The sequence below is a fragment of the Cololabis saira genome, chromosome 10, assembly GCF_033807715.1.
Source record: "Cololabis saira isolate AMF1-May2022 chromosome 10, fColSai1.1, whole genome shotgun sequence".
Taxonomy (NCBI): Eukaryota; Metazoa; Chordata; class Actinopteri; order Beloniformes; family Belonidae; genus Cololabis; species Cololabis saira.
The window spans coordinates 9,024,450-9,038,026 of record NC_084596.1 but is presented as its reverse complement, the minus strand read 5'-3'; the positions used below and the strand labels follow the sequence as shown (position 1 = coordinate 9,038,026).

General features: G+C 41.8%; 1 protein-coding gene across 1 annotated transcript in view; it reads right to left on the bottom strand.

Moving 5' to 3' along the window:
* The window catches only part of tmeff1a (transmembrane protein with EGF-like and two follistatin-like domains 1a), a gene marked incomplete at its 5' end in the record, with an annotated part of 69,061 nt that overhangs the window by 44,018 nt on the left and 11,466 nt on the right, over nucleotides 1-13,577 (bottom strand). The window contains one exon of the mRNA XM_061731394.1: nucleotides 649-678. Coding sequence (XP_061587378.1) covers nucleotides 649-678 — 30 coding nt within the window. The remainder of the gene's footprint in view (nucleotides 1-648; nucleotides 679-13,577) is intronic.

Below are 13,577 nucleotides of genomic sequence, written 5' to 3'. Positions count from 1 at the left end.
TTCTTTATTTTCTGTAATGCAATAAAAAAAAAATGGAAAAATGGAATTCTGGATTTATTACAAATCAACTGAAATATTGCAAGCCTTTTATTATTTTAATATTGCTGATTATGGCTTACAGTTTAAGATTAAGATTCCCAGAATATTCAAATTTTTTGAGATAGGATATTTGAGTTTTCTTAAGCTGTAAGCCATGATCAGCAATATTAAAATAATAAAAGGCTTGCAATATTTCAGTTGATTTGTAATGAATCCAGAATGTATGACATTTTTGTTTTTGTAATTGCATTACAGGAAATCACAATATTTTAATTTTCTGAGGCAGTCCTGTATATATTCATACGCAAGCGTGTTTTTTCTTTACTTTCGTCCCCGTATGTGAAGAAATCTGCATCCAAGTTAAAAGAATCCTGCAGAAATTTGGAAAAAAGTGCAGCAGCAATAAGAACATGATGGAAAAATAAAAACTGAATTTGTGCCCCCATCCCGGGTCAGAGAGGTCCAGGAGGTTCTGACCTCGGCCTGAGGGCCCGCTGAGGGCCCGGTGTTTGTGTGGCGTTGTAATTGGTCGGTGTTTGACTTTCCCTCTCGGCGGCGGAGAGGCAGGAAATGAAATCTTTAAATAGCCTGAAGAAAAAAAACACTCACCGTCTCCATCTCCGGAACCAGAACCGGGATCTGTGAAGAGAAGAGAGACACGACAACGTCAGCCGGCAGCCGTCACTCACTCGTTATTATTATTATCGTTATTATACTCATGGAGGGGGACAGAGATAGAAAGACAGTGAGAGATGGAGAAAGAGGGAGAGAAAGAGACGTTTTTTCTCAAACTTCCGAGTTCAGAAAGTGACGTGGCTGCTGCTGGGAGGCGGTTACCATGGTAACCCGCTCTGCCAACGGAGACTGCCAGAGAGCAGGTTTGGTTCCAGGAACCCCCGACTTCCTCCCCCGTCTCCACTCCTTCCTTCCTCCTCCCTTCCTCTGATCTCATTTCACCAGACGATCAATCAGAAGGGTGGAAGGCCAACACCACGCCCATCTCCGTTGCCATGGCAACGTGTTATTATCATTATTATGGTTTATACTTCATCTTTTATTGTTTTCATACCGCCAGGATTTCACCTCCATGAAAAAGGTGATGTTTGATCACCTGCCAGCTCTTTTTCTCTTTTTCAAAAACCAATGGCGTCGCCATGGCGATGCGCGGTGATGGAGCTGTGAGCGATGATGCTGCGATGTCGCCCCCCCCCCCCCCCCCCCCCCCCCCCCCCCCCCCCGACTCACGTCACGGGCTGACGGAACCAAAGCCTCCGTCCCGGAACCGGCCCCAGGTGGTAACCCAGGCCGTTACCGTGGCAACAGAGCGGTCCTCTGATCGGATGCTGCTGCACAGATGCAGCACCGGGTACGCTGCTGTCAATCATCCACAAATCAGCTGTAACGGCCTCAACAATGGGTTTGGAGACGAGACAAACACTGACATTCAGAGTCGATGACGAGTTACGACTTTCTGAAGGAAACAGGACCAACGCGACAGATGGGGACAGAGGACAGCCAGGTCGTCTCCAGGTCATCTCCAGGTCATGTCCAAGTCGTGTCCAGGTCATCTCCAGGTCATGTACAGGTCATGTCAGTAGTTCAGAACCGAAACAAAAAACGTCCCTATTCTGTCTCAGTGGTTGCCGTGGTAACGCGGCTGCAGGAGCGGCAGGTGTGAACGTTGTTTCTCAGACGGAGAAGTTAACTCAACGTGGATTTCTGGTCAGAATGGGTTAATCTAAAGAGCTTTTATCAAATAAAAAGTTCAAATATTTGCAGAACAAAGAAATTCCGACAATGATGAATCAATATTGAATTGTGATTAAATCTGGCCAATAAAATCAGCGTGGAAATGCGCTGACTGGCTAATACGATGGTTGGATTACTGCACGTCTGTCCGTCAGCGTTCAGCAGTTCTGGTAGAGGTTGATCTGGATATGATGACAGGAAATCGCTGGAGGTAAAAGTTTATGGAACAATCTGGATACAGAAGCCAAAGAATGCTAGTCAAACATTACATTTAAAAGAAAAATAAAAGCCAGTTTGATGAAGAAATATCATGATAATTGTTAAGTTAGGTGAGTTTTCTTTTTTTCTTCTCTCTCTTTTTAGCACCATTGTCATATTTTTTTTCTTCGAATCAAAAAAGAATACGACTATCTGTGTTTGACCACAGTTATTTTGTGTTTTTGTGCTTTTTTGTAGTTTTGGTTTTGTTTTTTTGTTTGTTTGTATTTTTTTGATTACGTTTATTGGAAAGTGTTTTTCCAATTTGTAATTTGTTTTTGTTTTTTTATTATTACATTAATTGAAATTTGATTTCTTATGAAAAAGGGACAGATAAAATAAGCTTAGTCTTCTTTCTGTTCCCTTTCATTCAAGGAAAGAGATTTGTTGTCATTATATTGAACTGTTTTGTTTTTCTTTTAATGAATGAAATAAAGAATAGAATTTGAAAATTACATTTTTTCTGGATGATGTCTGTTTGTTCTAGTTTGTTCTGTTTTGTGAAACAAAACACAAACATAAGTTTTGTTGGTTTTCCGTTTCACGGCTTCTTCTTTAATACCAGAGTTATTCAGTAAATGTGACAATGCTATCATGTATCCTGTTAGGTGGAGTTTACACTGGACAGAACCCGCCAGCCCTCTTATTCCCCGCCTGGAACTCAAAAACTACGCCAAAAAGAAAAGCTAAAGGGAAATAAAAGTACACTGAAGAAAATCAAGACTGAGACTTTCTCACGTCTGAAAATCTTCCCTCCAAAATACATCAACACGTCGTTGTTTCTGTTTGGCGTCCATCAACAAGTCAGAAGCGGTGGAAAATGATCACGGTGAGAGGGAACCGCTCGTTAACCGCGAGGACGCATTAACTCCTGCTTTTGAGAGTCAATAAAACCTGCGGAGGAAATTAAACCGGGTTAATGGAGCGTGCAGGAGAGTTTTCTTCCCGCGCTGAAGCCACATCCGTAAATCACTTCCCTCTCAAAACCCAAAACTCTGAGCGACCTGAGTCTGGACCTGAGCGACCGTCTGCAGCAGGATCTGCAGTAGGACCAGGACCAGAGGAGTTGAAAGCAGGACTAGAGATCTGGAACCAGGACTAAAATGAACAACAAAACAAACAGGTTCCCTGTCAACTATGACGGTATTCTGGTAGTCTGTAGTGGACCTGCAGGTCTGGATCTGGACCCTAGTGGTCTGTAGAGGACCTGCAGGTCTGGATCTGGTCCTGGCGTCAGTAGAGGACTATATGGTATCTTGGGATAGTATTCCTGACCTCCACCTTCCCAAAACGCAAGGACAAGAAAGGAACAGCGTCGTCTCCTGTCGCTCACAAATAACAAACTTTACAACCAGACAGTTTTGTCTCTTTAAAGCTGCTTATCTGTTTGGCAGAATTAAAACAGGTTTTCCTGATTTCAGCCTGTGACGGAGTCTGAAGGTCACTGGTACCCCTTTTCCACCAAACCGGTTCCAGAGCTGGTTCTGGTTCACAACTCCTTCAACTAGGAACCAGCTGAGAACCGGTTTGTTTTTCCACAGCTCGGGTGCTAAGAGGAGACACGTCATTACGTCTCTGCAAACGTCAGTTACGTCGCTGCGTTTGTGTGAAAGTTGCAGCAACAACCAGGTATCTGCTCTACTAGGACTTGGTCCTCGTAGCTCCTCCGTGGACACATCTCTAAAAGACAGGTTGTCTCCTCCTCCTCCCATGATGCTTTGCTGCATCCAGATTCATTCTCATTTGAAAATGTCTCTGACTGGGTTTACATGCAGTCATTAACACTTTTAAAACCCGAATATTGGCAATAACCCGAATTTGCACGGCCATGTAAACACCAATAACCCCTTTGAATAACCCGAATTTGCTCATATTCGGGTTTTTAAAAACCCCAATATGAGCCCTGGGTTACTCCTTTTAAAACCTGAATATTGGGTCATGTAAACAGAATATCCCCATCAAACGGAACATGAATTTGTTTTCTGCACATGTTCTGTTCACAAAGAATCCTGGTCTTTTGAGTCCAGGAAGTTCTTATAAACACGGAGAAACCAAGACCAGGAGGAGACTAATCACTTCATAAATGTAATGAAGGATATGAACATTTCTGCATTTGTAGACGGTAGAAAGTACCGGGATAGAAGATTTACAAGAAGGTGAGAGAAAAGTTGCGCAAAGCAGCATTTGTTTTGAATTTGGATACAGGAAGAAGAAGCGAAAATGATGGGAATTGTGTCATCACGTTCTCCGTGCGTCGCTGGTTTGATCCAGATATCCCGAATGATTAATCACCATGTAAACGGAATATTCCAAATGTTTCAGTAACCGGAATATTAGCAATAACCTGAATTTTGACTGCATGTAAACGTAGTCTCCGTCTCCCAGTCTTGCTGTTGCCGTTGGTCTTAATAACTCCACCCCCTCCGCTTATGTAAGAGCTTCTTTCCTCTAGTCCAGCAAAGAGTTGCTGCTATTGGAACTGGTTCTTTGTCAGTGAAAACAGAAAGCCTGGTGGCTTTTAATCGGTGGCTTGAACTTGCTGGGATTGTTTCCTTTTTCCCACTTTCACTGCACAATACCCGACTTCAGATTGCTTGGACGTGACCTCGTTGAAGGGCAGCTGTTTGCTGATGTCCTGCCTTCTTGGCGTTGTGTTAGCACAGCCCTGCCAGGACCTGCTCCAGTTCCCCCGGACTCTCAGCTCCCCCAGGTTTGTGGTTTTTACCTCCATGCGTTCAGGACCTGGACTGAAGACGGTTCATCCCCCCATCCCTCCACCACCCCCCGTCTTACCCTCCGGATCTTTCCAGCTGGATGCTCAGGACTGTTTTTGAACCTATTACGACCTAAAACCACCAAGTATGATGTTAAAGAAATGAGATTACTGCTAAAAGCTGACAATAAACTGATTATTGAGGTTTAGTTGCTTCTAAGCTGCTTACAAGGCCAAACAGATGGCGCGTGCAGCAGTGGAACTCGTAATGCCGCATTAAAAGACAGTCAAACTTTTCAGTAGGGCTGCAGCTATGGAATATTTTAGTAATCGAGTATTGTACTGAAAATCCAATCGATTAATTGAGTAATCGGATAAAACATATTTTTGTTTAGTTAAAGAGCAATTATAAATATACATAAGATGTTAGATGTTAATTGACATTACTAAGACTAAATTATATAATACAGTAGGTTCATGGCTGTGCATTTAAAAACCCTGAACTTACACCAGTCGACCAAATTCACTGCCTTCACTCAAAAAACTAAGGATCTTACCAAGAAATGTTCTTATTTCTAACCTAAAAATGCCATTACACCTGATAACACACATCACTTAAAAGGTTAGGTGTTTTTCCCACGTGTTTCAATTGAACTTTCATTTGTGTCAAGCAAATTTTAAGTTCTAGTTAAGTTTTAAGTTAAAGTCTTTATAAGATTTTGAGTTTTGACAGTGTTCAAAATAAAATTCGGATTCCTGCTGTATTGGAGCACATTAGACTCCAGTGCTTGTTTTATCCATGAATGACTACAGAGATAAAACTGAAAACTACCCAGTTAGCTTTATTACGTTTTTATTTTTCTGACATTTTCTGCCTTTTCTTTTAGTTAAAACTGTAGCGGGAACAGATGTTTAGAGGAACCTATGTACGTACCGGGTTAGAGGGGGAACATATAGGAGAACGGACCAGAAGAATATAGCGTGGATTGAAAATAAAAGTTAAGCACTGAGCTACTTGTCTCCCGCCTGGGCATGTTACTAAAACCAAACATACCCGCCGCCTCTTTCTTCTTCCTTTACGTGCGCGGAGTCAGCGCGCTGTGCCGCATTAAACATAGTCCGGTGGAAATACCTGCTTTGAGCTGCAAAATTAAACGATTCCTCTATGGGCAGAAATATGTGCCACTAGAAACTGAATTTGAATAATTTATATTTGAATTTGAATTGCTCAACTTGAATAATTGCATTAAAAAACTGAATCTGAATCACATAATTTGAATTTGTATTGTTTAATTTGAATCATTGCATTGAAAAACTGAATCTACATTCAGTTCTTGCAATTCAATTTAAATTTCACTGTGCCAGACATCCGGGTCTTCCGCAGGAACAGCAATCGAGTGCAGATACAAAGAACTCCTTTTCACGTAGCCTACTATAACCTCTATTTTCTTTCAACGATATAAACGACCAATGGGAGCTAGATATTTCGAAACCTATTGTGTTTTCTCCATTCTGTGTAAAAAGTGTAGATTAATCTTGCCGTTTTGTAGAAAAATGTCTGCTTTATATCTGCACTCGATTGCTCTTCCTCCGGAAGACCCGGATGTCTGGCACAGTAGAATTGAAATTGAATTGCAAGAACTGAATTTGAATTGTGAGAACTGAATGTAGATTCAGTTTTTCAATGCAATGATTCAAATTAAACAATACAAATTCAAATTCTGTGATTCAGATTCAGTTTTTTAATGCAATTATTCAAGTTGAGCAATTCAAATTCAAATATAAATGATTCAAATTCAGTTTCTAGTGGCACATATTTCTGCCCATATTCCTCGAGGCAGAGAAAATTCCTCGATCATTTTTTGTAATCGAATTACTCGAATTATTCGAGGAATCGTTCCAGCCCTACTTTTCAGCCGCCGTTAATGTGAACTGGACTTGATCCTGCTGGAGCGCCGGCGGCTCGGTCCGGTCCCGGTCAAACTGGACTCTCCCTGACCGGTCGGGGTCCACGCCGCCGCCGGTAATGACTGCCGGGTAATGACTGGAGGAAACAGCAGCGCTGCTGTTGGCGCTCAGCTTCATCTGCAGGGACGGCGGCCTGATTTCCCCGGAGGCCCCGCCCGGCGCTCTGCTCTTATTACCTGCTGCAGGAAGATCCGGTGCCGCTGGACCCGCTCTGCCTCCCTCCCCTCCCCTCCCTCCTGTCCGCCTGCTATTTTCCTTTTCCAGAGATTTATGCCTCCTGTAATTGGAGCGTTCCGAGGCGCTGCTCTGCCCAGCTTTTAGAGGAGAGGAGGAAGCCAGAAGTGATGTGAGGCGGAACCTGTGGGACTCCCAACCTCCACACCAGCGCCAGACCAGAGTCATCACCTCCAGATCAATCATGCCCCTTTTCCACCAAACCGGTTCCAGGGCTGGTTCTGGTTCTGGGAAAGTAGCCTACTGAGTTTGGAACCAGGATTTCTGTTTCCACTGACAAAGAACTGGCTCCGGTTCCAAGGTAGCACCAACTCTTTGCTGGACTAGAGGAAAGAACCGCCAAAGATCCTCTATACAGAAGATAGCGCATTACCGTTACTGCCAATGGTATGAAATGGTATACACTTCCTGTCTCCTAAGTGGGCGTGGCCGCCCCTCTGACCTCACTTCCTGTCTCCTAAGTGGGCGTGGCCGCCCCTCTGACCTCACTTCCTGTCTCCTAAGTGGGCGTGGCCGCCCCTCTCCCCACATCGTTTTGGAACATACAACACTAGATACAGTACAACTTTCTTCCAAAAAGAGTTAAATAATAAAAATAACAGTATTATTAAGCAAAGAAGCAAGTTTTATTTTAGTTTTAAACTTAATTTTATCCGATGGGAAAACGATGAGAGCCAAATCTCACTAGAGTGTGTTGTTCAGACAGAGACAGGTCTCAAACAAAGTTCATTTTCTCCTAATCTGTCGGTCTGAAAATTGCCATTTTGGTGTCAGAATGTTCAGAAGGTTTGTGGCTTTTGAAAAATGTTACCCATATTTACTTAGGTTACTATGGGGCGAAGGAATTGGTAATAATCTGTGCTCACGTTCACTTTTCCCATAGGACTCAATAGACTCAGGACCTACTTCCTGTCTCCTAAAGGGGCGGGGCAGTCACGTGACACAGATACAGGAAACCGTAGTGGGCTGTCCGCTGGGCCGTCTTCTGGGCCGCTTACGTAAGCGGAGGAGGGAGGAGTTATTAAGACCAACGGCAATAGCAAGACTGGGAGACGGAGACACTTTCAAATAATGAAAAAAATGTAATGCCCTCTATACTGGCGTCAACCAGACCTCCCTTGCACGTTTACAGTTGGTCCAAAACGCGGCTGCTCGTCTTTTAACAGGAACCCGCAAGCATGATCACATCACCCCCGTTCTGGCCTCCCTTCACTGGCTCCCTGTCTCTTTTAGATTAATTTAAAAATACTATTGTTGGTTTTTGAGTCATTAAATGGGTTGGCACCAAAATACATCTCAGACCTCCTACATGTTTACACTCCCTCAAGGTCTTTGAGGTTTCTCTGCTCAGTCACGTCTTGTCGTCTCCAAAACGAGGCAAAAAACCAGGGGCGACCATGCCTTTTCAGCAATAGCCCCTAAACTCTGGAACGAGCTTCCTCTCCACATCAAAATGGCCCCCACACCCCTCATTGCAATACATAAATTACTCATTTTAATTCTAATAATTATTCTGGGCATTATCATGATGTATTGTTTCATAGTTTATTATTATATTAAGTTATGAAATCTCATGGGATGTTTAACTATAATATTATTATATCGTTATATATAATAGTATGGTGATATAATTTGGTTATATGTTATAATATTTTATAAAAATGATGTTATATTAGGATATTACTATATTATTATTCTACATTGTATAGTGCTACACCACTCTATATGATAATTATTTATTTGTTTAACTTATTTACTCTCGAAATATTATTGTCAATTTATGTATCTACTTTCATCACACGCACGCACGCACGCACGCACGCACGCACGCACGCACGCACGCACGCACGCACGCACGCACGCACGCACGCACGCACGCACGCACGCACACGCACACAAACTGATGTCATCTTCTGTTGTTGTTTGCACTGTATGTTAATAAAAAAAAAAAGAAAGAGAAAAAAAAAAAGAAAAATGGCCCCCACACCCGAAATGTTTAAATCTCGTTAAAAAACGTATTTTTATTCTTTGGCTTTTAATCCAGCATGAGAGTTGTGTGGTCTCTGTCCTGTCTTTTATGTTTCTGAATCACTGGTTGTGTCTGTTTGGTGTGTTTTTATTTCGTGCTTTTATGTGCTCTTATCTATTTTACTCTGTTTTTAGTTTTTACTATTTTATTATGTCTTGCTTTACTCATTGTGCAGCACTTTGGTAACTTTGTTGTTTTTTAAAATGTGCTATATAAATAAAGTAGATTGGATTGGAAATAAGAATGAATCTGGATGCAGCAAAGCATCATGGGAGGAGGAAGAGACAACCTGTCATTTAGGCCGCGTTCAGACTGCAGGCAAATATCCGATTTTTAGCCCATCCAGATTGAAACTGAATGACTCTTTTGAAGTCTGAACAGTCCCAAACCGCATGATATCCGATTTTTGCAAACCAGATGGAAACCACCTCCAGGAGGTAGTTTCATATCCGATCCATATCTCATTTGGGCAGATGCGTGTCAGTCTGAACATCCAAACACTCAGATCGGATATGACTGTCCCAGACGCTCCAAACCACCCGCCCATTTCCAGTTGTGGAGCTACTCATCCTTTCACAGAGAGCATGTACAATCTCTGATGTCACGTCAAAAACTATTATTTGTAGTTTGAGTGTTGCAAATTCACATTACAAGTCATGTTTTAATAGCAGAAAAAAAGACCGCATTTCCACGTACGGCGCGTGTCGCCGCGTAACCTACGCCGTAGGCCTGCGTTGGTGTAACGCAGAACCATAAATCAGCCTTCAGTCGCGCTGTGAGCCTGAACCTGCAGCCCGTCAGCTCATCAGGAGGAGAGATAAAAGAGCGGGGCTGCCAGTTGTTCATTGCTGGTTCGTTTTGTTAACTCTGAGCTTTGTTGGTTGGTTTGTTAGTTTGCTGGTGGTTTTGTTCTGAACACTTCTCTTCTCTGTTTCTCATTTTGCTGGGACGCCGGGTCCCTCCGCCGATCACACAACTTTTGCTGTATGCGTTCATTGTTGTGTCTAAAAATGATACGCAGTGCCGACCCAATCAGGAACGGTACAGATATTTTGGGATTTTTTTATATAAGAAATACATGACTTCACACAATACACGCGCTGGGTGACGCCTCCGCTCCGACGTCGTTGCTACGGCAACCCGTCAGATCAGTCAATGATGTGGCCCAGTCTGAACAGAGCCAGATCCGATATGGACACTTGCTAAAAACAGTGTGGACAGTCAGCCCTGAAAATCCGATATGAGAAGGAATCAGATATGAATCAGATTTGCCTGCAGTCTGAACGCGGCCTTAGAGACGTGTCCACGGAGGAGCTACGTGGACCAAGTCCTGTTAGAGCAGATACCTTGTTGTTGCTGCAACTTTCAAACAAACGCAGCAACGTAACTGACGTTTGCAGAGACGTAATGATGTGGCTCCTCTTAGCACCGAGCTGTGGAAAAACAAACCGGTTCTCAGCTGGTTCCTAGTTGAACGAGTTGTGAACCAGAACCAACACTGGAACCGGTTTGGTGGAAAAGGGGCATCAGTGTCTTCTCTGTACAAGGGGTGTGGGTGCTCCAGGTGGTGACGGTTCAGGTGGAGACACTGGTCCTGGTCCTGTCGTCTCCAAACTTCTTCCTTCAATTTTCTTTTGCAGAAAGTTTCAGAGGAAAACGGTCCACATGGGTTATATTGGTGTTCATCTGCATCGTTTTCCTTCCGTTCGTGGTGTCGTTTCTGCGGTGCGTTGAGGAGCTCGTCTCACCTTGGAACCCCCCGGTTCTAACGTGGATGTTATTACAACTTGATAAAAACAACAAGACTGGTGTCTCTCAGTATCTGTATCTTTTTATTTTTCATTTACAGTAATCCCTCGTTTTTCGCGGGGGTTACATTCCAAAAAGAACCTGTGAAAGGTGAAATCTGCGAAGTAGCAACCTTTTTTTTTTTTTTTTTTTTTACTATTATTATACAAGGCTTCAAATTGCGGAGATCAGCCCCGCTCCACCGCGACCCGAGTAATTGGATTTGAATGGGAGAAAATGAAAAAGGATTATGAAAGAAAATACAATAAGACAAATTTATACAGTAGGACAAATTGTGACTTGCTGCTCTTCTGACAGCCGTTGCATCCCGACTCTGTAGTGTCTTTTTCTTCTAAAGCCGCGGTGCAGGTGTGTTTTTTCCAGAGAAGAAAATAGTTATGGCTCGTTGTTGTCGCTCTTTTTTCTTCTGGGCAAAAAGATTCTTATAAACCGACACCATGGATTATATCTGAGACTGTAATGAACGATTCATCAAAGGTCCCGTTCTTGAGCTGCTGCTGAAGCTCATTGGCCGTTCTCAGCTTGTTGCTAAGCAACCAACGTTATTGACACAGGAAGTGAAGAAGTGGGGAGACTGTTTGGCCCAGGGGTGTCAAACTCATTTTGCTTGTTCGGCCGGATTTGAACAATTTTTTTCTCGCGGGCCGAACGCTCAGAATAACAAAAACGGTACGAAATTTTTTTTTTCTAATTATCTTTTTTTTTTTACTATTGTTATCTAATCCAATATCAGTTTAGTTAATTTTAAAGGAAATATGCACTTTGTTTACACTCTAATTACCGTATTTTCTGGACTATAAGCCGCATCCGCTCTATTTAAAAAAAAAAAAGATATGCAAGCCGCAGATATTTATGTTGTTAGATTAGATATTTACTACATGTACAGAAGGATTTTGAACTGTAAATGATGTACATGTTTGTACCTAAATAGATCCTTTCCTAACAGTGTCTTTTAACACGGCAGCAACTTTGCTGATTAAAACGGGACAGAACCAAGAGAAAATAACCGGTATTTATTTATCTATTTATCTGTTTGAAATCTGCTTCTACTTCTATCTGCTAAAGAAGAAGTAGCGTATTCTTCTTTGCATTTATTTTCTCTTAGTTTTGATTCTAATTCCGGTTAGCACTCCCCCGAGCGGTGGAAGAAAAATCCACAGAATAGCTGCACCTTTGTATAAGCCGCATGGTTGAAAACCTATGGAAAAAGTAGCGGCTTATAGTCCAGAAAATACGGTAAGTAAAATATATTTCTTCAGGATCTTTTCTTGAAATTTCTTGTTTTTTTTTCAAATTATGTACGATATTTTTAATATCATTTTACAAAGATGAACAGAAACAAGTATGTTTTTTTTATATTTCGCTTTTTTATAGGAAATTTAATTAAAAGCAAAATCTTTCTTATTACATCCGAGAGTGTTTCTTTGTGATTTACAGATTTTTCCAGTACAATTAAGTGTATTTATTTTTAAAAATTGGCGCGGATATTTATGCCAGTGTGCCGAAAAAGTCAGCACTTCTTTTTTAACTGTTTTATTTTGTCACTATCCTCATATTCAAAACTGAGATTCTCCGAATAAATATCTTCTATCATCTTTTTTAGCAGTGATATTTTTCCTGCGAAAATATATAATAGTAGTCAGTTAATAAAAATAAACGACCGTCTACAAAGAAATAAAATCGGCAAATGCATTCTAGAAAACTAAAAAAATGTCGAAAACTGCTCTATTTGTGGAATAACGATGGATTTGTAGAAGAAATTTATCGGATATGCTGCGATTCATGGCAATTATTTATGCCTTCCTTTTTAGTAAATTAACATTTTGTTTTTTTGCGTTGGAAACTCCCATGGGCCGCACATTTGACACCCCTGGTTTAGCCAATCAGAATGCAGAACGTGAAAGGTGAACCGTGTTATAGCGAGGGATTACTGTACTCAATAACATGTTTCGTCTGTCGTTTCACACGAGGACATCACCAACTTCTCCCCCTCGACACCAACAATCTCCCCGACATGATGGGCTTCACGATCCGAAGGTAGACGACCTTCGCCCCTCGTCTCCACCATATCTATCTACACCAGGGGTCGGCAACCCGCGGCTCTAGAGCCGCATGCGGCTCTTTAGCGCCGCCCTAGTGGCTCCTGGAGCTTTTTCAAAAATGTTTGACCTTTTTTTTCCTTTTTTTTTTTTCCTTTTTTTCTTCTTTTTTTCTATTTTTTTCTTCTTTCCTTTTTTCCTTTTTTTCCTCTTCTTTTTTCCTTTTTTTCTTCTTTTTTTCCTTTTTTCTCTTTTTTTTCAATTTTCCTTTCCTTTTTAATCTCGAAATTTTGACTTTTTTCTCGACATTTAGACTTTTTTCTCGAAATTTTGACTTTTTTCTCGACATTTCAACTTTTTTCTCGACATTTCAACTTTTTTCTCGAAGTGCATCATGAAAAAAAAACTTCCCCCAGTTATAACTAACATAGATACATGCCGCGTGTGCTGCCTTCATTCTAAGGCTGATACAAGACTTTTCATTTTTTGCGGCTCCAGACATATTCGTTTTTTGTGTTTTTGGTCCAATATGGCTCTAAAACATTTTGTGTTGCCGACCCCTGATCTACACGATCTGAAGGTAGGCGACCTTCACCCCTCGTCTCCACGATACTTATCTACCGGCAGACGTACCTGATGGATCTAAGAGTTGGGGCTCCTGTCTGACGGCTGTTTAAATAACGGCTCACATTATATTCCTGACAGTCTGCTGGTGTAGAGTGTAATCCCGTCCTGAAGA